At 43.8% G+C, this 26,065-nt stretch overlaps 2 protein-coding genes across 2 annotated transcripts in view; one reads left to right on the top strand and one right to left on the bottom strand.

The window, feature by feature from the left end:
• SNX10 (sorting nexin 10) overlaps nt 1-24,652 on the bottom strand; it is a 76,966-nt gene extending 52,314 nt beyond the window's left edge. The window contains exon 1 of the mRNA XM_061197852.1: nt 24,382-24,652. The gene's annotated coding sequence lies outside the window, so the exon portion shown is untranslated. The remainder of the gene's footprint in view (nt 1-24,381) is intronic.
• LOC133096304 (U4/U6.U5 small nuclear ribonucleoprotein 27 kDa protein-like) lies at nt 11,358-11,973 on the top strand. Its single transcript, XM_061197851.1, has one exon. It carries the CDS (start codon nt 11,375-11,377, stop codon nt 11,840-11,842), a length of 468 nt encoding a protein of 155 aa, XP_061053834.1. The 5' UTR covers nt 11,358-11,374; the 3' UTR covers nt 11,843-11,973.
• Nucleotides 24,653-26,065: the final 1,413 nt, after the last annotated feature.

Raw genomic sequence — 26,065 nt, 5'->3', positions numbered from 1 at the left:
TCACAGGCTAGGTTCTTAACACTCGACTAGAAAACTGAAATCAACTGAAATAAAGGAAGCTATATACACAACAAAAAACAGTTATCAAGGGGACTTCCCTGGTGGTACAGTGGTTAGGAATAAGCCTGCCAATGTAGGGGACACGGGTTCGATCCCTGGTCCAGGAAGATCCCACGTGCCATGGAGCAACTAAGCCCGTGCGCCACAACTACTGAGCCAACCTGCTGCAACTACTGAAGCTCGCGTGCCTAGAGCCCGTGCTCCACAAGAGAAGCCACCGCAATGAGAAGCCCGCGCACCGCAAGGAAGAGCCAACGCAGCAAAAACAAAAACAAAAACAAAAACCATTATCAAATCTCAGCACTTCTTCACAAGTCACTGTCATAAGGAAAAGCCCAAGGGTTTCAGAACACTATATTTTAAGCAAGTCATATAGCACCATCCCACATTATACTCACTCCTAGTATAAAAATATTAAACCAGAAGAAGGATTAAGTCCTTTATGAGAATAGACTACCCTTTGAAAACATATCCACAGGCAACTTATTTTAGTCTAAAAAGATTTTTTTAAAAGAAAGGAAAAAGAAAATTATATGTGTTTCCTGTCAAAAAGTGAGGTTCTTAGGGTCTCAGGATTTGATTATCACGATGACAGGCTCGATTTCATGTTTTTATTTTTATGCCACAAGTGAACAACGAACTTTAAGAGGAGAGAGAAAGTAGAGACAAGCAGGAGGTGGGGCTTTGCTACATGAATGTTCAGGAAAAACAGGGAAATAACAAACTTAGCTGCACTGGTTTGGCAGAGCCTCAAATTCACATAAGGCCTAAACTATTTGCTCCTTTTTAATAGGTAGATAATTCCTCTGCATAGTCTTTTCAGAGAGTTACGGATAAAGCAGGTCCCACCAGACAAGCAAAACCATCTTGAAAAGCCCAGTTAAGCAAGAAAGGTGACCAAGGTGAGTCACCTTTCTTCCTGACCAAGAAAGGTGCCTCAGGTGAGTGAAACCTTGGGGAGGCCTTGGGGAGGAAAGAATTCCATTTACAGGTTCTAACAAGATCAAGTATCTGCTAGATGAGTACATTCTAGAGATCTGCTATACAACCTTGTACCTATCGTTAACGATACTGTATTGTTCACTTAAAATTTTACTAAGAGGGTAGATCTCATGCTAAATGTTCTTACCACGATAAAATTATTATTTTTTTTTAATAATCAGGTATCTGCTAAGTGTTTTCTAGTGAGCCCTTCAGGAAGGACTAAGGGAGAGAAACACCAATATCCCTAAAATGCTGCTGACACAATCACCCCTTCATGCCTCTCTGACACACACACACACCCCCTAGCTTCTCTCTCCTTTGTCTTGCTAACTTCACGTTTTTGTTTCATGTGACCCCTCGGTTCTTCCCTGAGAGGCAGCGCGGTGCAGGATGTGCCTGCGGTGCAGGATGTACCATGTGATATCTTGTGCTCCAGGTGGGGAAACCGGCTGAGGGAAAAGGAAAAGCACAGCACTCTCAGCCATCTCCCCACCACTGCCCAGGACCAAGGAGGCCACCAGCCCGGCTGCTGCTTCACGGGGAGGCCTCGGTCCTGGTCAACCAAAGGCCGCCATTTCAAATCACAACTCGGCCCTGTCACAGACATTACCGTGTACCTGTAAGCCGACATCACATAACGCTTTTATTGGCTGTTTGTTATCTGTCCACAAAAGCAGGGCAGGCACTGTGTCTGTCTCATCGCTAGCTGTTACCAGCTGCTTGGCACAGAACCGGCCACAAGGTAGGTGCCCTATTTCGGGACAGATCCCTGATTTCTGGGCCCTGGGCAGCCCAGTGTCAGCAAGAGGAATCTGAGCAGCTGTGGCAGAAGAGGGATTTCCAAAAGGCAGAGGGAGAACACACGGGGAAGAGGCCCTGGGTCTGGGAAATCCAGATTCCCATTTCTGCTTAAAGGGCCCCTCCCCCAGGGCCGTTCTCTCCAAGAACCCCGAAGAGCCTGGTGGCTCAGCAGCTCTACGTGCTGAGAGGCAAAGCCCAGATGGCCGAGGCCGGAAGGAAGCCAGCTTCTGAAAGAGAACACGGCAGGCCCAGCCGTCAGCCCCTGGGGACCTGCCAAAGCCACAGGGCTGGGGTTTCTGCTCCTCTCTCTGCGGGGACACAGCGGAGGCAGAAAACTGGCTTTGAAGAAGCAGGTAACCATGAGTGTCCATGCAGGAGAGCCATTATAGACCCCAGAGTGTTCTCTCTCTAGAGACACTGAGCCCTGGGGTCTAGTACCAGGTACTAGGTGGTGGCCCCTGATCCAGACATACCTCCAGGGTGGCTCAGGGGGCAGAGAGGGAGGATGAGATGTGATCATCTTGGTTAGAGGTCAGGCCACTCAGGGTAAGGAGACAGAGAAGACAAGGGGAGGAAGATTCTGGAGTCAGGGCTCAGAAACTAAGCCTGCCTCCCCACTTAAAGAAACCTGATCAGCACCCTAACTGCACTCATTGTCATCCTACCTGCTGAACCCCCTCAGGCACTAAGTGGACGCGCCTCAGCCCAGCTTCCAAGGCCACCATCATCTGGCTCCATGCTCCTCACCAGTGCTCCCACCACTGAGGTGAGCGCCCCCCTCCTCCTCTCCCCGGCAGGAGGCCTGGCATCCCCGGATGCCCCCCCTCCCCTCTCTGTCTTCCCCTGCCTTACCCACCCCAGTTGAGGGCAAAACATCAACTGCAAACACTCCCACATCCCTTAGGAAGGCCAGGAACTACTCCAAGCACTTTACACACATCCACTCCTTTCCTCTGCACAACAGCCCCTTCAGGAGGCATCATTAGTATACCCACTTTACACATTAGAAAACTGAGGCACAGAGAGATTATGTGACTGTCTCAAGGCCCCATAGCTAGCAGGAGGCAGAGCCAGCAGGCAGCACCAGAGTCCTTGCCCCCAAGGAGGGAGCTGCAGTGCCTCTCACAGCACAACTCAACTGCCACCTTCTCCCCAGGCCTCCCCTGACCCCTCATGGACAGCCCCTTGCAAATCTCCATGCCACTTTCCACACTGGCTGGGCGTTGAGGACTGGCTAGGTTCTTGTCTTCTCTCCCCTTCTAGATTAGAAAGCTCATGAGTAAAGCTTCGGGGTATTTCTACATCATCTTCATATTAGTTTCCTGTTGCTGCTATAACAAACTGCCATTGACTTAGTGGCTTAAAACCACACAAATTTATGATCTTACAGTTTCGTAGGTCAGAAATCCAACACAGATCTCTTTTGGTTAAAATCAAGGCATCTGCAGCGTCATGTTCTTTCTGGAAACTTTAAGGGAGAATCTGTTTCCTGGCCTTTTCTAGGTTCCAGAGGCTTGGCTCATGGCCCCTTCCTCCATCTTCAAAGCCAGCAACACATCATCTCTTTGACCCTTCTGTGGTCACATCTCCCTGAGCACAGCCAGGAAAGGTTCTCTGCTTTTAAGGACTCTCATGATCAGATTGGGCTCACCTGCATAACCCAGGATACTTTCCCCATTAATCAAGGCCCTTAACTTAATCACACCTGCAAAGTTTCTTTTGCCATGCAAGGAAAAATATTCACAGGTTCCAGGGGTTAGGGCGTGGACATCTTTGGAGGCCGTTATTCTACCTACCACAATCGTTGTACATAAACCTTGAACACCATGGTCCCCATCATACTTCAGCTGCACCAGCCCCTGAAGGCTTGATTATATGGTCCTCTCACTGGCCTCTGATTGAGGTGGACATTAGTTCTGTGCCCCCAAGTCAACTGAGAACTCTTTGAAGGAGTATCCCCAAACAGTGATAGTGATAGTATATGGTGGACACATAAAGATGTTTCATAATCTGAGGATCAAATACAATGCTAATGAATCTACTACATTTGGTTCAATCCCTACCTCATCACTATTTTCTGTTTTTTGCTTTGTATTTTACTTTTATTATTTTTGAAAACAACATTTGTTTCAAAATGTAAAAAAATGCAAAAGGGTCAAGAATAAACATTCTCACTCTCTCTCTTCTGCCTCTTAGTCATCTTTGGTATCCTTCCAGGGAAATTTTATGCATCTGCAAGTAGAATATACTCCTATTTATTACCTCCCCCCCCTTCTTTTCTGTAAATGGTAGCATCACATACAGTCCTTCCCATGCCTCCCTCTTTACTTAACAACATAGACTGCTCCACAGCTATCCACAGAGCATCCTGGTTCTCTTTTTGTGTACTATTCCACTGTGCAGCCACAGCATAATTCATTTCACCAGCCCCCACTGATACTCTTTTGCTATTAGAAACAGTGTTCAGCGAATACCTGTGAATTTGTCTGAGGGATAAATTTCTATAAGTGGAATGTCTGAGTCAAGCAAGGCCATGTGAATTATTAACTCTGATACTGGCAACATGCCCTCTGTGGGGAACTAATACACATTCGCCAAGTGTGTATGTATGAGTTCTGTTTTCCCACATCTTCCCTAACACGGATGGTTATCAAAATCTTTTATTTTTGCCAACCCCAGATAGGTGAAATGTAGTATATTTCAATGCACTTCAATTGGTATTTTTAAAATTATGTGTGAGGTCAAGCATTCTTCATGTGTTTAGGAGCCACTAATTTATTTTATATGGATTATTTGTTCATATCCTTTGACCATTTTCCTATAGAGTTCTGTTCTTTTCCTTACTGATTTGTAATTCTTTACGTATTAGGGAAATTAATCCCTAATGCATAACATGAAGTGCAAATATATTCTTCCATTTGTAATCTGTCTTTTGTTTTGCTTACAGGGGTTTTGCTATGCCAACTGTTTTTAAGCAATGAGTTTTATCAATCTTCTCCTTATGGCTTCTAAGTTTTGTACCATACTTAGAAAGCCCATTCCTACTGCAAAGTTATAAAAATATGCTCCTTTGGATTATTCTAGAGACTAGTCATCTATGAGCAGTGAAAAGTTATTTTCTATGGTCTTGGATTACATCCTGGTCATAATGTGCTACTGGCCATAACATATGCAAACAAATTTTAATTTTTATACAGAAACTTTTATTTTCTGATACTTTGCAGTTTATAAAACATTGTCCCATGACAATCAGTGAGACAGGCAGCACAGGACTTATCTGTCTTATTTTACAGAAGAGAACTTCCCAAGCCAATACCCAGAGAGGGTAAACGACCACCCAACGCCGCACTGTGTGGTCCAGACTCACACTGAGGACTCCTGAAGCTGTTCTCTCCTCTCTGCTCCACTGCCTCTCTCCACAAAAGGACAACATCCATATGCATTAAAATCTTAAAGAACATCTCCAAAGGCATTTCCGAATAATGTCCAAAGGACGTGAATAACTTTTCTATTCAAAAAACAGTATTTATTTATTTAAATGGGCCACACAGCGATCCAATTAAACAGTGACTCATCCTCAAACGTCCCGTGCCAATGTTCTCAGCAACAGACAGAATTCCGTGTTTCTACACTGTGCCTATATAACCCTGCAAAATTTAATTGAAAAGTAAGAGATGTAAATGTCCCCAGATCCCAAGGCTTCTGAGTGGGTCATCAAGAGCAGTGCTTCTCAATTTATGGAGGGGGAGAAGGTGAGTTATATTTAAATTATGGAGGGCTCTTTTCAAATCACACATACCCCAGCGTTCCCCATCACCCACCCCCCAACAGTGCCACCCCAGGAGCACATAGCATGCCCCTTCAAGTGTATTGATGGTAGAAAATTTTTGAAAAATCACTGTCCAGAGGACAGGGTCTGTGTCTGCACAATCCCTACACACCACACCCTTTGGTTCTCCAACCAACCCCAACTCTTCTGCACCATCACAGTTTCCAGTCACCCTAACCAGGTCATTTCTGAAACTCCCCCCTCAGGCCCTTTGCACCTCTTGTTTCCTCTGACATCCCCCCACCTCCCCGGCCCAACCCACCAAGGTGGCTCCTTGGTTTAAATGACACCTCCTCAGAGGAGCCTTGCCTGACCACCCACTAAAGCAAATTTCCCCAGTAATGCCCTATCCTTTTATTTTTTTTCCTTAGAATGTATCACAGTCTGTATTATTTTTATCTATTAATTTACCTTCTTGTTTATTGCCTGTCCTCTCGAAAGTGCCATGAGGTCAGGGACTTGTCTAAATCATTCACACTTTATAACCTTAGCACTAAGCAGAGTGATTGGCATATAGTAAGTGCCCAATAAAAAACGGGTCAATTGAGAATCACAACTAGCTGCTGGACAATCATCGACAGGAAGACACTGGAACTCACCAAAAAAGATACCCCACATCCAAAGACAAAGGAGAAGCCACAATGAGATGGTAGGAAGGGCGCAATCACAGTAAAATCAAATCCCATAACCACTGGGTGGGTGACTCACAATCTGGAGAACACTTATACCACAGAAGTCCACCCACTGGAGTGAAGGTTCTGAGCCTGACGTCAGGCTTCTGAACCTGGGCGTCCAGCAACAGGAGGAGGAATTCCTAGAGAATCAGAATTTGAAGGCTAGTGGGATTTGATTGCAGGACTTAGACAGGACTGGGGGAAACAGAGACTCCACTCTTGGAGGGCACACACAAAGTAGTGTGCGCATCGGGACCCAGGGAAAGGAGCAGTGACCCCATAGGAGACTGAATCAAACCTACCTGCTGGTGTTGGAGGGTCTCCTGCAGAGGCAGGGGGTGGCTCTGTCTCACGGTGCAGACAAGGACACCGGCAGCAGAAGTTCTGGGAAGTACTCCTTGGCGTGAGCCCTCCCAGAGTCTGCCATTAGCCCCACCAAAGAGCCAGGGTAGGCTCCAGTGTTGGGTTGCCTCAGGCCAAACAACCAACAGGGAGGGAACCCAGCCCCACCCATCAGCAGACAAGTGGATTAAAGTTTTACTGAGCTCTGCCCACCAGAGCAACAGCCAGCTCTACCCACCACCGGTCCCTCCCATCAGGAAACCTGCACAAGCCTCTTAGATAGCCTCACCCACCAGAGGGCAGACAGCAGAAGCAAGAAGAACTACAATCCTGCAGCCTGTGGAACAAAAACCACATTCACAGAAAGACAGACAAGATGAAAAGGCAGAGGGCTATGTACCAGATGAAGGCACAAGATAAAACCCCAGAAAAACAACTAAATGAAGTGGAGATAGGCAAGCTTCCAGAAAAAGAATTCAGAATAATGATAGTGAAGATGATCCAGGACCTTGGAAAAAGAATGGAGGCAAAGATCGAGAAGATGCAAGAAATGTTTAACAAAGATCTAGAAGAATTAAAGAACAAACAAACAGAGATGAACAATACAATAACTGAAATGAAAACTACACTAGAAGGAATCAATAGCAGAATAACTGAGGCAGAAGAACGGATAAGTGACCTGGAAGACAGAATGGTGGAATTCACTGCTGCACAACAGACTAAAGAAAAAAGAATGAAAAGAAATGAAGACAGCATAAGAGACCTCTGGGACAACATTAAACACAAAAACATTCGCATTATAGGGGTCCCAGAAGGAGAAGAGAGAGAGAAAGGACCCAAGAAAATATTTGAAGAGATTATAGTAGAAAACTTCCCTAACATGGGAGAGGAAATAGCTACCCAAGTCCAGGAAGCGAAGAGAGTCCCATACAGGATAAACCCAAGGAGAAACACGCTGAGACACATAGTAATCAAATAGGCAAAAATTAAAGACAAAGAAAAATTATTAAAAGCAGCAAGGGAAAAACGACAAATGACATACAAGGGAACTCCCATAAGGTCAACAGCTGATTTCTCAGCAGAAACTCTACAAGCCAGAAGGGAGTGGTATGATATACTTAAAGTGATGAAAGGGAAGAACCTACAACCAAGATTACTCTACCCGGCAAGGATCTCATTCAGATTTGATGGAGAAATCAAAAGCTTTACAGACAAGCAAAAGCTAAGAGAATTCAGCACCACCAAACCAGCTCTACAACAAATGCTAAAGGAACTTCTCTAAGTGGGAAACACAAGAGAAGAAAAAGACCTGCAAAAACAAACCCAAAACAATTAAGAAAATGGTCACAGGAACATACATATCGATAATTACCTTAAACTTGAGTGGATTAAATGCTCCAACCAAAAGACACAGGCTTGCTGAATGGACACAAAAACAACACCCATATATATGCTGTCTACAAGAGACCCACTTCAGACCTAGGGACACATTCTGACTGAAAGTGAGGGGATGGAAAAAGATATTCCATGCAAATGGAAATCAAAAGAAAGCTGGAGTAGCAATACTCATATCAGATAAAATAGATTTTAAAATAAAGAATGTTACAAGACACAAGGAAGGACACTACATAATGATCAAGGGATCAATCCAAGAAGAAGATATAACAATTATAAATATATATGCACCCAAGATAGGAGCACCTCAGTACATAAGGCAACTGCTAACAGCTGTAAAAGAGGAAATCGACAGTAACACAATAATAGTGGGGGACTTTAACACCTCACTTACACCAATGGACAGATCATCCAAAATGAAAATAAATAAGGAAACAGAAGCTTTAAATGACACAATAGACCAGATAGATTTAATTGATATTTATAGGACATTCCATCCAAAAACAGATTACAGTTTCTTCTCAAGTGCACACAGAACATTCTCCAGGATAGATCACATCTTGGGTCACAAATCAAGCCTCTGTAAATTTAAGAAAATTGAAATCATATCAAGCATCTTTTCTGACTACAACGCTATGAGATTAGAAATGAATTACAGGGAAGAAAACATAAAAAACACAAACACATGGAGGCTAAACAATACGTTACTAAATAACTAAGAGATCACTGAAGAAATCAAAGAGGAAATCAAAAACTACCTAGAGACAAATGACAATGAAAACACGACGATCCAAAACCTATGGGATGCAGCAAAAGCAGTTCTAAGAGGGAAGTTTACAGCTATACAAGGCTACCTCAAGAAACAAGAAAAATCTCAAATAAACAATCTAACCTTACACCTAAAGGAACTAGAGAAAGAAGAACAAACAAAACCCAAAGTTAGCAGAAGGAAAGAAATCATAAAGATCAGAGCAGAAATAAATGAAATAGAAACAAAGAAAACAATAGCAAAGATCAATAAAACTAAAAGCTGGTTCTTTGAGAAGATAAACAAAATTGATAAAGCATTAGCCAGACTCATCAAGAAAAAGAGGGAGACGACTCAAATCAATAAAATTAGAAATGAAAAAGGAGAAGTTACAACAGACGCTGCAGAAATACAAAGCATCCTAAGAGACTACTACAAGCAACTCTATGCCAATAAAATGGACAACCTGGAAGAAATGGACAAATTCTTAGAAAGGTATAACCTTCCAAGACTGAACCAGGAAGAAACAGAAAATATGAACAGACCAATCACAAGTAATGAAATTGAAACTGTGATTAAAAATCTTCCAACAAACAAAAGTTCAGGACCAGATGGCTTCACAGATGAATTCTATCAAACTTTTAGAGAACAGCTAACACCCACCCTTGTCAAACTCTTCCAAAAAATTGCAGAGGAAGGAACACTCCCAAACTCATTCTATGAGGCCACCATCACCCTGATACCAAAACCAGACAAAGATACTACAAAAAAAGAAAATTAGAGACTAATATTACTGATGAATATAGATGCAAAAATCCTCAACAAAATACTAGCAAACAGAATCCAACAACACATTAAAAGGATCATACACCATGATCAAGTGGGATTTATCCCAGGGATGCAAGGATTCTTCAATATAATCAATCAATGTGATACACCATATTAACAAATTGAAGAATAAAAACCATATGATCATCTCAATAGATGCAGAAAAAGCCTTTCACAAAATTCAACACCCATTTATGATAAAAACTCTCCAGAAAGTGGGCATAGAGGGAAACTACCTCAACATAATAAAGGCCATATACCACAAACCCACAGCAAACATCATTCTCAATGGTGAAAAACTGAAAGCATTTCCTCTAAGATCAGGAACAAGACAAGCATGTCCACTCTCACCACTATTATTCAACATAGTTTTGGAAGTCCTAACCATGGCAATCAGAGAAGAAAAAGAAATAAAAGGAATACAAATTGGAAAAGAAGAAGTAAAACTGTCACTGTTTGCAGATGACATGATACTATACATAGAGAATCCTAAAGATGCCACCAGAAAACTACTAGAGCTAATCAATGAATTTGGTAAAGTTGTAGGATACAAAATTAATGCACAGAAACTCTTGCATTCCTATACGCTAATGATGAAAAATCTGCAAGAGAAATTAAGGAAACACTCCCATTTACCACTGCAACAAAAAGAATAAAATACCTAGGAATAAACCTACCTAGGGAGACAAAAGACCTGTATGCAGAAAACTATAAGACACTGATGAAAGAAATTAAAGATGATACCAACAGATGGAGAGATATACCATGTTCTTGGATTGGAAGAATCAATATTGTGAAAATGACTCTACTACCCAAAGCAATCTACAGATTCAATGCAATCCCTATCAAATTACCAATGGCATTTTTTACAGAACTAGAACAAAAAATCTTAAAATTTGTAGGGAGACACAAAAGACCCCGAATAGGCAAAGCAGTCTTGAGGGAAAAAAACGGAGCTGAAGGAATCAGACTCCCTGACTTCAGACTATACTATAAAGCTACAGTAATCAAGACAATATGGTACTGGCACAAAAACAGAAACATAGATCAATGGAACAAGATAGAAAGCCCAGAGATAAACCCACACACATATGGTCAACTAATCTATGACAAAGGAGGCAAGGATATACAATGGAGGAAAGACAGTCTCTTCGATAAGTGGTGCTGGGAAAACTAGACAGCTACATGTAAAAGAATGAAATTAGAACACTCCCTAACACCATACACAAAAATAAACTCAAAATGGATTAGAGACCTAAATGTAAGACCGGACACTATAAAACCCTTAGAGGAAAACATAGGAAGAACACTCTTTGACATAAATCACAGCAACATCTTTTTTGATCCACCTCCTAGAGTCATGGAAATAAAAACAAAAATAAACAAATGGGACCTAATGAAACTTCAAAGCTTTTGCACAGCCAAGGAAACCATAAACAAGACGAAAAGACAACCCTCAGGATGGGAGAAAATATTTGCAAACAATTCAACGGACAAATGATTAATCTCCAAAATATATAAACAGCTCATGCAGCTGAATATTAAAAAAACAAACAACCCAATCCAAAAATGGGCAGAAGACCTAAATAGACATTTCTCCAAAGAAGACATACAGATGGCCAAGAAGCACATGAAAAGCTGCTCAACATCACTAATTATTAGAGAAATGCAAATCAAAACTACAATGATGCGTGAGGTTGGGGAGGACTCCGAATGGGTCGCAGCCGCAGCCGGTCCCCGCGGAGGGAGCGTAGGCGGTCCCAGTCCACCTCCCGAGAGAGAGAACGCAGGAGCCGAGAAAGGTCCCGGTCCCGAGAGCGAGATCGGAGAAGAAGCCGCTCTCGATCTCCTCACAGAAGACGTTCCAGGTCCCCAGGACGACATAGATCCACATCTCCTTCCCCTTCTCGACTAAAAGAAAGAAGAGATGAGGAGAAGAAAGAAACAAAAGAATCAAAGAGCAAAGAACGTCAGATAACTGAGGAAGACTTGGAGGGCAAAACAGAGGAAGAAATAGAAATGATGAAGTTAATGGGATTTGCCTCCTCTGACTCCACAAAAGGGAAAAAGGTGGATGGCTCTGTAAATGCCTATGCCATAAATGTGTCTCAGAAGAGGAAGTATAGGCAGTACATGAATCGAAAAGGTGGATTCAACAGACCTTTGGATTTTATTGCATGAGAATTGAAATATTGAAGAATGATTTTTTCCCCCTCATCTTGATCAGAACAGTAGATTTTGTATTTTATATTTAATATGCATCAAAAATAGGATCACAGTCCCTCCTCCTTGTAAAGTAAGAAAGTTTTATTTATGGTGTGTGTAGTTCACTTACCCTGCCTCAAAAAAAAGGTTAAATATTACATTTTTTTCCTTTAGGAAATTTCATTTGGGGCAATCATCAACCCCATTTTTTTGTCCTTATTCCTATGGCAACTGTATATGTCTTCTTCTTGGATGTTCTTTATGACTTTTTAAAACACATAAGAGTAATTTGGAAGTAAGTTTCTCAAATAAAGCAATACTTCTAAAAAAAAAAAAAAAAAACTACAGTGAGGTATCACCTCACAGAATGGGCATCATCAGAAAATCTACAAACAAGAAATGCTGGAGAGGGTGTGGAGAAAAGGGAACCCTCTTGCACTGTTGGTGGGAATGTAAATTGATACAGCCACCATGGAGAACAGTACAGAGGTTCCTTAAAAAACTAAAAATAGAATTACCATATGATCCAGCAATCCCACTGCTGGGCATATACCCAGAGAAAACCATAATTCAAAAAGACACATGCACCCCAATGTTCATTGCAGCACTATTTACAATAGCCAGGTCATGGAAGCAACCTAAATGCCCATCGACAGACAAATGGATAAAGAAGATGTGGTACACATATACAGTGGAATATTACTCAGTCATAAAAAGGAACGAAATTGGGTCATTTGTTGAGATGTGGATGGATCTAGAGACTGCCAGACAGAGTGAAGTAAGTCAGAAAGAGAAAAACAAATATCGTATATTAACGCATATATGTGGAACCTAGAAAAATGGTACAGATGAACCGGTTTGCAGGGCAGAAATAGAGACACAGATGTAGTGAACAAACGTATGGACACCAAGCGGGGAAAGCGGCGGGGTGGTGGGGGTGGTGGTGTGATGAATTGGGCGATTGGGATTGACATATAATCACTGATGTGTATAAAATTGATGACGAATAAGAACCTGCTGTGTAAAAAAATTAAATTAAATTAAAAAAAATTGTTTTAAATAGGGTCAATTAAGTTTGACTGAATTAGTCCCAGCTAATTCTCTCAATTTCTGCATCACCATCAAGTTTCTAAGCAGTCCAACCACGTGGGCTGGGAGGATGGACAGAGAACACGTTCCTGGCCCCTCCCGCAGCCCACCTCTGCTCATGGTTACTCATTCATCTTGGAAGAAAAGAAAGCATTTATCCAGCAACAGTCCAGGATGGAATGTCTTGAAGGCCATGTGCCTTCCTCTATTGTTTTCTCTCCTTCCTCCTGACCTAACTCCACTAGACTGTGGAGGATGAGACTGGAGAATGATGTTAAAGTCACACCATTCATAATCAAAAACAGCAACCCAACGAAAAATAACTGATTGTTAACTATGGAGCCAGACACTGTACAAAGACTATAACATGAAAGATCTCATCTCATCCTCAAGATAGCCCCAGAGGCAAGTCTTATTACCCCAATTTTACAAATAAGGAAACAGCGTCCAAGGTCATGCAGCTAGTAAGTGAAGGAGCCAGGGTCCAAACCCAGCTAGGTACCACACGGTACCTGCCTCCATCTAATATGGCATCTAAGCTACATGCTTAGAGATAAATGCTTAAAAGATAGCAATGAGTGGAGAATATCAACCAATAAATTGAGTTATTAATGTCTCAAATGCTTTAGGGATGTCAGGTTGGGGGCAGAGTTCTGTCTATACATGAACTGGGAAAGCCAACAACCAAACATCTGGAAATGATTTTTTCATCCTCAGAAAGGAGGTAATATTGAGAGAAGTGTAGTGCCTTCATATGACCTCTTTAGGGTCATTAGCTATAAAAGAGGACCCCCAAGAGTAACTAGAGGACAACAACAATCCAATTCAATGAGCAATCACTGAGAGCCCACTGTGTGATAGTTCTAGGATTGGTCCTGGTGAGGGTTAAGTCACACTCCCTGAGTTCTAAGACCTAAAGATGTCCAGACACAGACATGAAACAGTTTGCTTCTAATGCAAAGTTCACTGTATGTGCCAAAAAAAATAGCACTGGTAACAGGATTACAGGAAGGAGGACAGTGGAGAGAGAGAAGCTTCACGAAGAACATAGCACTTGATGAGGCCTCGATGCTTGCATGAGGACAAGCAGAGAAAACAGGACCAGCCTGGGGTGATTAAGAAGCAGCACCACGTGGGACTTCCCTGGCGGTCCAGTGGTTAGGACTCCGAGCGTCCACTGCAGGTGGCACGGGTTCGATCCCTGGTTGGGGAACTAAGATCCCGCAAGCCACATGGCATGCCCAAAAATAAAAAATAAAAAAAAGCAGCAGCAGCAGCACCACTTTCAGTAGACCTAGGGGTCCAGTCAACCTAGAGTGAAGGGACTGTGTTGGCAGAATATCACAAGGAGGTAAGTCTGGAAGAGCTTCAGTGGGCATCCTAGGATGGGGAAGTCCTGAATGATGAGAGGAGGAATGCTGACTTCTGTTAGAAGGCAGGGATGTAGTACACGGAAGCCTGCCACGATGGTGATGACTCACCAGGGGATGGGGTGGAAGATGGATTGATAGGCCATGAGCTTCATCACAGGGCTGCTGGAATGCACCGGCCAGCAGAAGAGATCATGAACTCAAGGTGGGAGGGGGGATGGCCAAGCGCATTTGAAAATAACAAGCAGCAGAGCCCAGAGGATTTGGGGGGCAGTGAAATCATTCTGTGTGATACTATAATGGTGGACACATCATATACTTGTCAAAATCCAGAGTGTACAACACTATGAGTTAAATGAACCTCAATGTAAAGTGTGGACTTTGGGTGACAATGATGTGTCAATACAGGTTCATTGACTAATGACGTATGTACACTCTGATGCTGAGGTTGATAATGGGAGAGGGGAGGCAGGCAGGACATAGGATGTCTCTGTACTTTCCCTCAGTTTTGCTGTGAACCTAAAACTGCTCTTAAAAATCAAGTCTAGGGACTTCCCTGGTGGCGCAGTGGTTAAGAATCCGCCTGCCAGTGCAGGGGACTTGGGTTCGAGCCCTGGTCCGGGAAGATCCCACATGCAGCGGAACAGCTAAGCCTGTGTGCCACAACTACTGACCCTGTGCTCTAGAGCCCACGGGCCGCAACTACTGAGCCCACATGCCACAACTACTGAAGCCCATGCGCCTAGAGCCCATGCTCCGCAACAAGAGAAGCCACCGCAATGAGAAGCCCGCGCACAGCAACGAAGACCCAACGCAGCCAAAAATAAATAAATACGAAATGGTCATTTTTAAAAAAATAAATAAATAACAGCAACAACAACAAAAATCAAGTCTATTAGGGACTTCCCTCGTGGTCCAGTGGTTAGGACTCTGTGCTTCCACTGAAGGGGGGCCCCAGTTCAATCCCTGGTCAGGCAACTAAGATCCCACAAGCTGTGCAGCCAAAAAAAAAAAAAATCAAGTTTATTAAAAAAGATGTACGTAACAAGAATAACTTGAAGACAGAGCATGATGGAAGAAAGGGAGTCAAGGGTGACTCACCAGCCGGGTGACTGGAAGAAGGCTGGGGTCATAAGCAATGGGGAAGTTGGAAAGGAGGTCTGTTTTTGGAGGTAAGAGAGAAAGAAGCTGAGTTCAGTTGGGAACAAGCTAGGATGATGATGGACATCCACACGGAACAGTCTTCAGGCACCTGGAGAACAGTTTGGGGTTGAGATAAGAAAAGGGTACAGGCATGCAAATTGGAGACAAAAGTCAGCATTAAATGTTCCCCTTTTAAACTGAGTGATAAATTCTCTTTCAAAAAGGAAATCATTGCAACACACTGGAAATAGTCTTCCCACCAAGCTCGCCACCTCTGTCACAAAGAACTGCCACTGGGGAGGCAAGTTCAATTACATGGGAAGACAGCAGCACCAGGGGTAGTGATCTACTGGTCAAGTCAACTCTCCCCAAAGTGACATCAGTCCAGATAGGAAGAACTGGCAAGTCATCTGAGGGACCAGCAAGAAGGGAGATTTCACTTTTGAGCAAGGAGTGTCCCCCTAACAGGAGTAGGAAGGGCACAGTGAATGCCAAAAAGCCTGGCTGCGAATTCTTATTCAGCCCCTTGCCCAGGGAAATTCTTTCACGTCTCTGTGCCTTAGCTTCCTCATCTGTAAAATGAGGATAAGAGCCTGCTTCATGGATCCACTGTAAAGATCACATGAGCGAATGTGGAGGTACGCACCTGAAGCTCACTGTGTCAGCTACTGTCACTGCTCATTATTGTCTAGATTTTTCCAAGACCCTTGAAGGGGGAAATGCTGAGGTCTCTTCCTGATGATCACAGAGCGCTGTGCCTTTTAAAAATGTGCCTTTTTAAAAATGTCCCCTTCAAGTATCTGATTTGTCAGGTGGGACAGTAATATTTACAGGAACAGAATATTTTAAATCTATATGCTCTGATGAAACAGCCCACGCGGTAAAGCACACACCTTGGCCATTCCCTGCGGCACATACTTACCCACGGGTGTCCAATGCCTGGCCTTGACCCAAGAAGGCTGAGATAAGACATAGAGAAAGTCCTTTTAAAAGTGAGTAAAATGCCAAACTTATTATTCCTTAAACTATCTGCCCGAAGCACTGACTGCAATCCAAGGCATCTGACTCGTATCTGTCCACAGACTCAGTTTGGCAAAGTTCTCAAAACAGAGGTCACATTTTTTCAAGGTTTCCCAACCGTCAGGGAAATGAGCTGACTACAAAAAGCCAGCAACCAGTCTCTGCCTCCCCGTAAAAGGTTAAGTTGATTTCCTGGTGTAGGAATTCTCACGTGCACCTGGGTAGAAGGCGTCCCGATTCTCGGGGTCTGATCGCCCAGAGATAGCCCACAGAAAGGCTCCGCGTCTCCCGCTCTGAGACACCAGAGCCCAGGGCTGTGGGAACACCTGCATTCTCCTCAGCTGTCCCAAATGCCACTCTACAGCAAACAGAGCCGCTGTGTCAGTGAGAAAGGGGAGGATAATTATCAGTAATAGAAACCTCCTTCCTGTGTATTGTGTTTATAATTTCTAAGAAGCATAGGTTCCCTATGAACAATGCCCCCTGCTCTGTTCCGCACTTGTAACCATTTGGGTTTGTAAGTCTGAGAGGAACTGGGGAGCATCCATAGTCATCAAAATAAAGAGAAAAGACCCTGGAGCTCATGGGAAAGGGGGGAGGGGGAGGGGCAGGGCTGAGAGACCGAGAGAGGGACCCAGGAGAAAGTGGAAGGTCAGGAGCCCCACAGGGTGACTGCTCCACTAGCTTAGTAAAGTTTTCTGAACCAGCAAAGCACGTGGTGGGGTGGATTTCTCCATCAACATGTCAGGGCTGTCATCAAGGTAAACCAGGAAGAACACGTGAGCCCTCCCCCAACGCACAGCTCAGGGAATTAGCAAACCTGGGGGGCCTTTGGAATTCCCTGGGCCATGGGCTCGTGGGTTCTCACCAAGGTTAATTGGTTCCCTAAGGAACAAGGACTGGCAGGCCCCCAGATGACACCTAGGTTAGAAAAGAATGTGTCTTTCTTCTCCAAAACTAGTTAAAGATAGTCTAATTTTACTATTTAACATCTAAGCACCAGAGGAATGCATTGAAAAGACTGAAGGGACATCCACCCCAGCTTGCTTGGTTCAGCAGGGACAGGTGCCCTACACTGATGACAGCCCTTTAAGGTTCTGGGCCCCCGAGGCTTGAGTTGCGTGCGTCCTTCCATGTTTTCTCTGATGTCCAGGGAACTTTGGTCAAATGCTGCAGGAGCCTCAGTGGAATCAGGGAAGCATAAAAAGGCACAAAGAAGGAAAATGCACACCTGCGATGGAAAAATGGGAAAGGAGGGTGGAAAAAAGGAGAAGAAAATAACTTTGCACCACTGATTTCAAAGCTAAAATGCTCTGAAGTGTTAAATCTACCTCACGGTTCGTAAATAATTAGGACAAAACCCTGGCTGCCTATGATATCACTGAAAATCTTTATGATAACGCACCCTCCAAATTACAGCCTTTTATAATCTGCATGGAGAATGTCTGAGGATTAGAAATGGAAACCTCAGAGTCCTATAGCTAATAATGCACCCAGTATGGCTTTCAAAATTTTCCCGTAATCGTTTTGTCAGAGAGCATGCCATCTTGGCCCTAAAAGTAAACACAATGGTGGGAATTTTAAAATAGAGCACTGAAGAAAAATAAAAATCAGGCATGGAAGCAGCTGTGGGTTCAATTCCTGCCTTATCCACTTGGTCAAGTCATGAAATATCTCTGAACAGTATAAAATGGCTATAATAATTCCTATTTCACAGGGGTCAATGACATAATGTAAATCAAAGTGCCCAAGGCCGTGCACAGTGTGTGGTGAATTCTGCATAGGTGTCGGTCCCCATCTCTTTCCTAAACCTGTCATCATGCCAAACATATAAAAAAAATTTTCCTGGAAACAAGTCAGAAAGCTTTATCACATGCCTGGACACAGAACTAGGACTAGATGAAGTCTGTCTTGCCCTCTGGTGCCCCCTTTTATTCCCCTCCCCCCTTCCCTCTTTCTGTTTTTCCATCTCCAGGAATCCAGCGCTCCCTAAAGGAGGGCATCAGCTATTAGGAATTTAATTAGGAATTTCCAGTCTGAATCCGAAAGGGGTTCGAGATTTCCTTTTCTTATCTTCCTAAGGGTATCCAGGCTGTCGGGGTTGGGGGGGGGGAACGGCGGACATCAAAGATATCTACATATGTAGTTCATTATAATTTCCACTATTAATGAGCCAGATTTGTTGAGTAAGAGAGAATATACTTCCCTTATATTCTCTTCTGCAGGAGAATATGTTCTCAAGAGAATAGATTTCTTGAGCGCAGTTTTTAACTGCATAGGTGGATAATATGCAATCTGGACTCTCAAAGTCAGAAAGCCCAGGTTAGACATTTACTGGGGTCGGGGTGGAGGGGGGATGCTGAGAAAATACGATGAAAGGGTAACAGAACTAGTTTTGCGCTATACCCAGGAAACAAAAACTAAATTGAGAGATGAATGCTGATATCTTTTTAAATGCTTAAAGACTACGTAATCTAGGGCCAATGTACTTCTGAACTGAGCAACTTCCTTGCTACATACAACTCCTGCCTTCAGGAGTGGGGGTTGGGGCACATCTTTGGAATGAGTAGCAGAAAGGGCAGCTGGGGAGAGGACAGCTCGCCTGGAAATCCAGAGGACTGGGTCCTCCACGCATGGGAAACCATACCCTACCCAGGCATTTATGTCATGTTATGTCCTTTTTTTTTATCACAAGCATCCTTAAGAAATGTTTTTTTATTTTCAGTACTATATACTCATTATTTTTAAAAATAAAAGATTTATTACTTTTGGTCATTGTTCTGTAAGGTTAAAATCATTTCAAAATTTAAAAGATTTTTAAAAATAGGAATCTACTGATGAAATCCTCCATACTACCAACCCCTTTCAATTCCACTGCCCAAACATAATCACTGTCTACAGATTAGGGGCATATCCTTACAGACTATTTTTTCCCCCAAAAAATGAGACCATAATATACCTACTGCTCTGTACTTTGATTTCATTACTTAATATATAATAGACATTCTCCATATCAGCTCATTTATAGCAATTTTCTCCTTTGTTCAAGGAGGCAAGTATTTCTGAGGGATAAAGTCCTAGAAGGGGAACTGATACATCAGAAAGTATGCAAAGTTTTAAATGTTATAAATACTGCCAAAGTGCCTTTCTAAAAAGTTGTACCAATTTACACTCCCCAGAGAAGTATATGGTGACAATCTATTTTCCCACGCCCTCACCATGGTTGCTTTTTTCTTTCTTTTTTTAAAAAATTTTTAAAATTTATTTGGCTGAGCCAGGTCTTAGTTGCGGCACACGGGATCTTCACTGCCACGTGCAGGATCTTTAGTTGCGGCATGCAGGATCTAGTTCCCTAACCAGGGATCGAACCCAGGCCCCTGCACTGGAAGTCCCACCATGGTTGCTTTTAATCCACACTTACCTGATATTAATGAGGTTTAGGACTAAACCTTTCTAATAAGACTAAATATTAGTCCTATTTAGTCACTGGGGCATCAAGCTTTGGCTAAGAGGTGGCCTGGCTTCCCAGTGATTCACACCCTACCCTTAATCTCAGACTTACTGGAATTTTGCTTGAATTTACAAATCTCTCAGCAAAAACTTTCCAACACTATAATTCTACCAAGAGGCCTAAACGGCCTCCTTGTGCCTCAACCAATGCATGTTCTGACTCTTTCCAAGTCTTTTCCCCAAATTTTATCCTCTTGGCTTGTATTTTTCAGCATTGTAGATTCCCATCCTAAATCACTGTAGAGTGGTTCAGCTAACAAGATGGCATGCCAAGGTGATATATTTTGATAGCGCTTCCAGGAAGCTTCGCTGGTCTCTCCCACAGTGGGGAAGCCTAGTGGGAGAGTCGGGCGTCTTTTGGCATTTCATAATTTATTCACCTGGAACCACTCATTCCAAAAGGAGGTATTGGGGTGTGATAGAAAGAATATGAGACTGGAAGTCAGGAGACCTGAGTTTTAGTCCCCTTTCTACTTCTAATTAGCTGCATAGTTCAGATTAAACTATGCTGCCTCTCCACTGGGCCTCGGCTGCCTCATTTGTAAAACGAGATTATTGGACTAGAATAGTCATTACTAACCTTTCTTTCTACCATGGGTGACCCTTTAAGAATCTAAAGTAAGTTGTGCATTCTCACCCCCAGAATAATATACTCTTGCACAAGAGTATGAAATCATACATTTTCAGGGAGTTCACAGACTCCCTAAAGCCTATCTCTGTATTCCCAGGGTCAAGATCACTGAGACCTAACATAACCTTTTTAAAAATAACAGAGAATACAACAGAAATGTATGCAGAATCACAAAACCTTAAGCGAAGTTGAATCATTTCCAGAACTAAAAGCATCTCCTCCGCAGAGACTGGGAGGAGGAAGTGGTTACTTAGGGAAAAATAAATGAAAATGCCAATTAAGAGCTGCCCTTGATTGAAGTCTGGCTAAGCCCTTTACCTACATTCACAGAGGAGTGGTTGAGGGAGAGTACCCATTCCAGAGCCAGGCTGCCTCGTTCAAATCGTGGCTCCATCATTTACTAATTGACTTAGGCTCTGTGCCTGTTCCTTCTTCTGTTATTAAAAAAAAAAAAAAAAAAAAAAAAAAAAAAAAAAAGGAAAGAAAAGAAAAGAAAAGAAAAAAAGGAGGCGAGGATTAAAACAATACCTATCTCAAGGATTGTTAATACACATATGGTATTTGAAACCAGGCCTGGCACACACTAAGCCTTAAATAACTATTCCATATTATAGAAATCTGGGACACATTTGCTGGATGGTTAAGATTGTGAGCTGAAGAGTTTAGGAAAGCCATAGATATCTTGATAACTCATTTTCTCCCAGATGTAAACAGAATCTGCTTCAGAAGTTTGTTGTAAGGATTCAAACGTATGGACACCAAGGGGGGAAAAGTGGCGGGGGGTGGTGGTGGTGGTGGTAGGATGAATTGGGAGATTGGGACTGACATATATACACTAATATGTATAAAATAGATAACTAATAAGAACCTGCTGTATAAAAAAATAAAATAGGGACTTACCTGGTGGCGCAGTGGTTAAGAATCCGCCTGCCAATGCAGGAGACATGGGTTCGAGCCCTGCTCTGGGAAGATCCCACATGCCGCGAACCAACTAAGCCCGTGCGCCACAACTACTGAGCCTGCGCTCTAGAGCCCGCGAGCCACGGCTACTGAGCCTGAGTGCCACAACTACTGAAGCCCGCGTGCCTAGAGCCCGTGCTCCGCAACAAGAGAAGCCACCGCAATGAGAAGCCCACGCACTGCAACGAAGAGTAGCCCCCGCTCGCCGCAACTAGAGAAAGCCCACGTGCAGCAGTGAAGACCCAACGCAGCCAAAAATAAATAATAAATAAATTTAATAAATAAATAAATAAAATTAAATTTAAAAATTAAAAAAAAAGAAGTTTGTTGTAAAGATTAATGAGCCTGCCACATAAAAACTCTTTTCACAATGCCTAGCACATAATCAGTGCTCATTAAGTGTCAACTAATGTTATGAACAATTCTGGGAGGCAAGGATTATCAGTTCCTTTTTTTATCTCTGAATAAAGGATAAATCAGACTTTGAGAGTTAAGTGCCCTGCTGACAGTACCTCAGTTAGCAAATGATTATCCCAGATTTCAACTCTAATGAGTCTGAAACCAGAAGCTGTAACCACTACCACATATAACCTCTTAGTTTGAACAGGGCTTAGAGAACATAAAAGCTGATTCATACCCACTAGATTCTAAGAGAAAAAAAAAAAAAAGACGTTGGTGATAACAGTTCAAAATGCGGGGAATTCTCCATGGAGGTCAACCATGACTTTGGCCAAAAGCCCTCCTTTGCCACTCTTAGAAATGGAAGACTGCAAAGGCTGGACCCTGGTCTCAGTCAATTCTAAACCCCTCTCAAGTGGTTCTTAAACCACAGCCCTGACACCAAAAGAGGAAAAAGAAGCCATTTCCCATAATAGCTCAACTAACAAACTGAGCCCTCTAAAATGAAAGTAGAGACCCTAAGGCTGAGAAAAGCTATTATTAAGAATGTTCCAAGGGAGGGTGGGAGGGAGACGCAAGAGGGAAGAGATATGGGGATATATGTATATGTATAGCTGATTCACTTTGTTATAAAGAAGAAACTAACACACCATTGTAAAGCAATTATACTCCAATAAAGATGTAAAAAAAAAAAAAAAGAATGCTCCAAAATCAAGTAGAAATGCTGCAGTAGAACACAACATTAGTATTTAAACAACAAACTTTTATGTGGGAAAGAATGAAGGTGTTTATTTCTATGTTTGGATACCAAGATCCGGGAGGCCTTCCCCTAAGGAAAATACGAGGAAGTTACCACAGCCCAGTATGGTGGGGGGAGAAGCCGAATGCCAGTCAGTCAAGAGACATCTGGAGAGGAGCAGTGTCACCTGAGCAAGAAGTCCCCACTCTCAACACCAATATCCTCCCTAGTGAAATAGTCACCTCGGAAATGAGAATGAAATAGACCAGCAGGCGAAACAGGGTGATCCAGTGAAATACAGGTCAGTGCTAATCACCGTACTTCACATCTTATATATATTTACTTCTGGATGTATTTTATTTTGTATCTTTATTGAAAACAGTCCCATTAGGCAACCTTAAATCTCCCATGCCTTTAAAAAAAAAAAAAAAGGCCTTAGGATTAGGCATCACTGGAAGGGATGGTAGAAGCAGGAGAAGCACCTCACTCACCTCCATTCTCAGACTGAGGCAACCCAGCTGAGCTTGGTCCATGGATGGAGCAGCCAGTTCTCCCCAGTGGCTTCACTCACCCAGCCCACTCCCCGGGGAGAAGAGGTTGTTTATGTATTCCAAGCCTACACCCACCCCAGGCCCCCAGGGGTGGGGAGAACGCTGGAGTCGGGAGAACGCTGGAGTCAGAAGTCCGCCAGAATCTAGGCCTGTTTCTGCTCCCACCCGGCTGAACGACTCTCCTCCCTGGGGCCTTAGTTTCCCATCCCTCAAATGAAAGGTTTGAAGGAGATCACATGAAAGCCTCCTTCCTGCTCTAAATTTCTAATTCCATTATTCTTACACGTAAACGTGCCTTGCAGAAATAGAAGCCCTTCCTTTCAAGCAGGACATGTGGCTCTACGTCCCCGTGACCATTCCCCTCAATCACCGGCAGACCATCTTACAGAAGTATAATGCATCAGAGAACAAACGTATGGACACCAAGGGGGGGAAGGCGGCGGGGTGGGGTGGTGGGATGAATTGGGAGATTTTGATTGACATATATACACTAATATGTATAAAATAGATAACGAACAAGAATCTGCTGTATAAAAATTAATTTAATTAAATTTTAAAAAAAAGAAGTATGATGCATCAGAACTGAAAAACAGGTTGTTGCTTTCCCGTGGCACCAGACCTAGTAATCAGTCAACGTGGATTTTCTCTCGGGCCTTTTCCCGCAATCCCACAATCCCACGAAAACCCCCTGCCTACCCCTCCCAATTTCTAAACTCAAAGCTACCCTTCCGTATATTAAAAAATACCGACCCACAACCCAGCCTGGTGTAAGGTGCCTCAGCACTTTTCCTGGCATCCAGGATTCCACCTCTGCCCCACCCTCTCCCCGGGGTGTCTTTTTAGCCGGATCGATCCGATCCTTGCCCTCCCCTGGCAAACAGGCCGACCAATTTCTCCTCCCCGTTAGGAAAGGAGGCAGCGCCCGGCTCCAATCCCAGGAGACCCAAACCTCTTCCCAGCCCGCAGGGAGTGGCACCTGGGCGCAGCAGGAAGGGCCCCACGCCTCGGGAAAGGAAAGGAAAGGGCGGCCGGCTCGCTCCCAGCCGCGGTCCTCCCCCCGGCGGCGCGGGGAAGGCCTCCCCAGCAGGTCTCCTGTCACTTACGGGCTGCACCTCCGGGCAGAGCCTGGCACAGCAGGACCGGCGGGCCGGCGGGCAGGCGGGCAGGCGGGCAGGCGGGCGGCGGAGTTTGCTGACTCAAAGGCGCGTCGGAGGCGGCGGCGAGCGCACACGAGCGCAGCCCCGCGCTCCCAGCTCACGTAGCGGCCCCGCGCCCGCGCTCCGCGCCCGCCTCCCGCTTCCTTGGCCACCACACCGCCCAGCCCAGGTGCTGCACGGCGCCGGCCCGCCCCGCCCCCTGCCGCGGACCTGGAGGCGGCCCCTCGGCCCCGGGGGCTAGGGAGAGCCGAACGGCCGCCGGGGGGCGCAGCGCGCTCGGAGCCCGCTTCCCCCTCCCGCGTCAGCGAAGTGGGGCTGCGGAGGAGGCATCCGTGTTTGGCCCCAAGCTGAGACTGAAAGGGTGCGAGTCGCGCCCTTGGAATCGCCACTGGAAAGCCACCTTGAGTTTGCTAACCCCGCCCCGCCCCCTTAGTTAAGGGGAGGATTGATGAATGGGGAAGAGGGATGGTAGATAACGGTAGACTGTCAATAATAGAACCTAGGTGGTGGGCATATGGGTGTTTACTGAAAAACTCAACTTTTATGTATGTTTGAAATTTTTCACAAGGAAACTTTGGGGGGAAAGAAATGAGGTCTGCCAAGGAGCCTGAATCAGTAAACCATTTTCCAGGTGGCACCTTGGGCTGCATCTGACCCACCTGTTTGCATGGAAAACCGCAATAATCACTTAAACCGCTAATGGGTGACTACATGGCAGAATAATAAACGTAGTGTTTAAAAAAGAAATTCCACTGAGTACATTTGAAAGATTTTATTGGCTTTATTCAGTGATTCATGATTGGGCAGCATCCAATCCAGCAGATAGGAGGGAGCTCTAAGGAGCTGTACAAAATGAAAGACTTTTACAGACATAAGGAGGCAAGACAAGGAAGTTATCATAGCAAAAAGCAGATTGGTCATGGCAAGGTCATGTCTTTTCTCTAGGAAAAGACAGGGGTCTATCAGGGAGATTCACCTCGCCAGTGCTGACCAGGTAATTGCAGATTGGCTGCATTCCTTTACTGGGAGAGGCTGAAACTACTATTAAATTAGGTACTAAGTTCCCGTTTGGTGATGTCTCAGCATAAGTGCTTAGCATAAGTGACTCCATTTGGGGCCTATTGTCTTTTTTTAACAGGAGCCTAACATTTCATTATTTAAGCATGAATTTTCCCATTAGACACGGCCAGCTCTGATGATCATTCAGGGCCATTACAGGCCCACCTGAAAATGTACACGTCTATCCTCCATACCCAAATTGGCTTAACATAACAAAACTTCTAAATCTACAATGTTGTGTCTTAACATCTTGGATCCTGACATTGCATCGCTGAATCTTGAATCACCTGTATTTAATTTCCTAAAATTGCACCCCAGTTATAACACACAAGTGAATGTAAACATGATCACTTCTGAAAATCGAATTAAAGCATATTTTTCAAATTCTCTTCCCTATGCTCCACAAAGAAAAGCATTGACTGGAAAACAAAATGCAATATGTGTCTAAGATCCTAAGAGCATCTGCAAAATTAAAATCTTTCTGGATTATTATCATCAAGAGCACACCCTTACAAATGAGGGCAGAGCAGCAAAAAAAAACCTTTAGAGAGTCTATAGGAGGTCATTTAAA

This window comes from Eubalaena glacialis, chromosome 8 (assembly GCF_028564815.1).
Source record: "Eubalaena glacialis isolate mEubGla1 chromosome 8, mEubGla1.1.hap2.+ XY, whole genome shotgun sequence".
In the NCBI taxonomy this organism is placed as follows: domain Eukaryota; kingdom Metazoa; phylum Chordata; class Mammalia; order Artiodactyla; family Balaenidae; genus Eubalaena; species Eubalaena glacialis.
Note: the sequence above shows the minus strand (reverse complement) of the source record. Positions and strands in the feature narration are given on the sequence as shown.

What these genes read in the sequence shown, in the direction of transcription:
- LOC133096304 (XM_061197851.1), top strand. Translation starts at nt 11,375, where the DNA reads ATGGGTCGCAGCCGCAGCCGGTCCCCGCGGAGGGAGCGTAGGCGGTCC.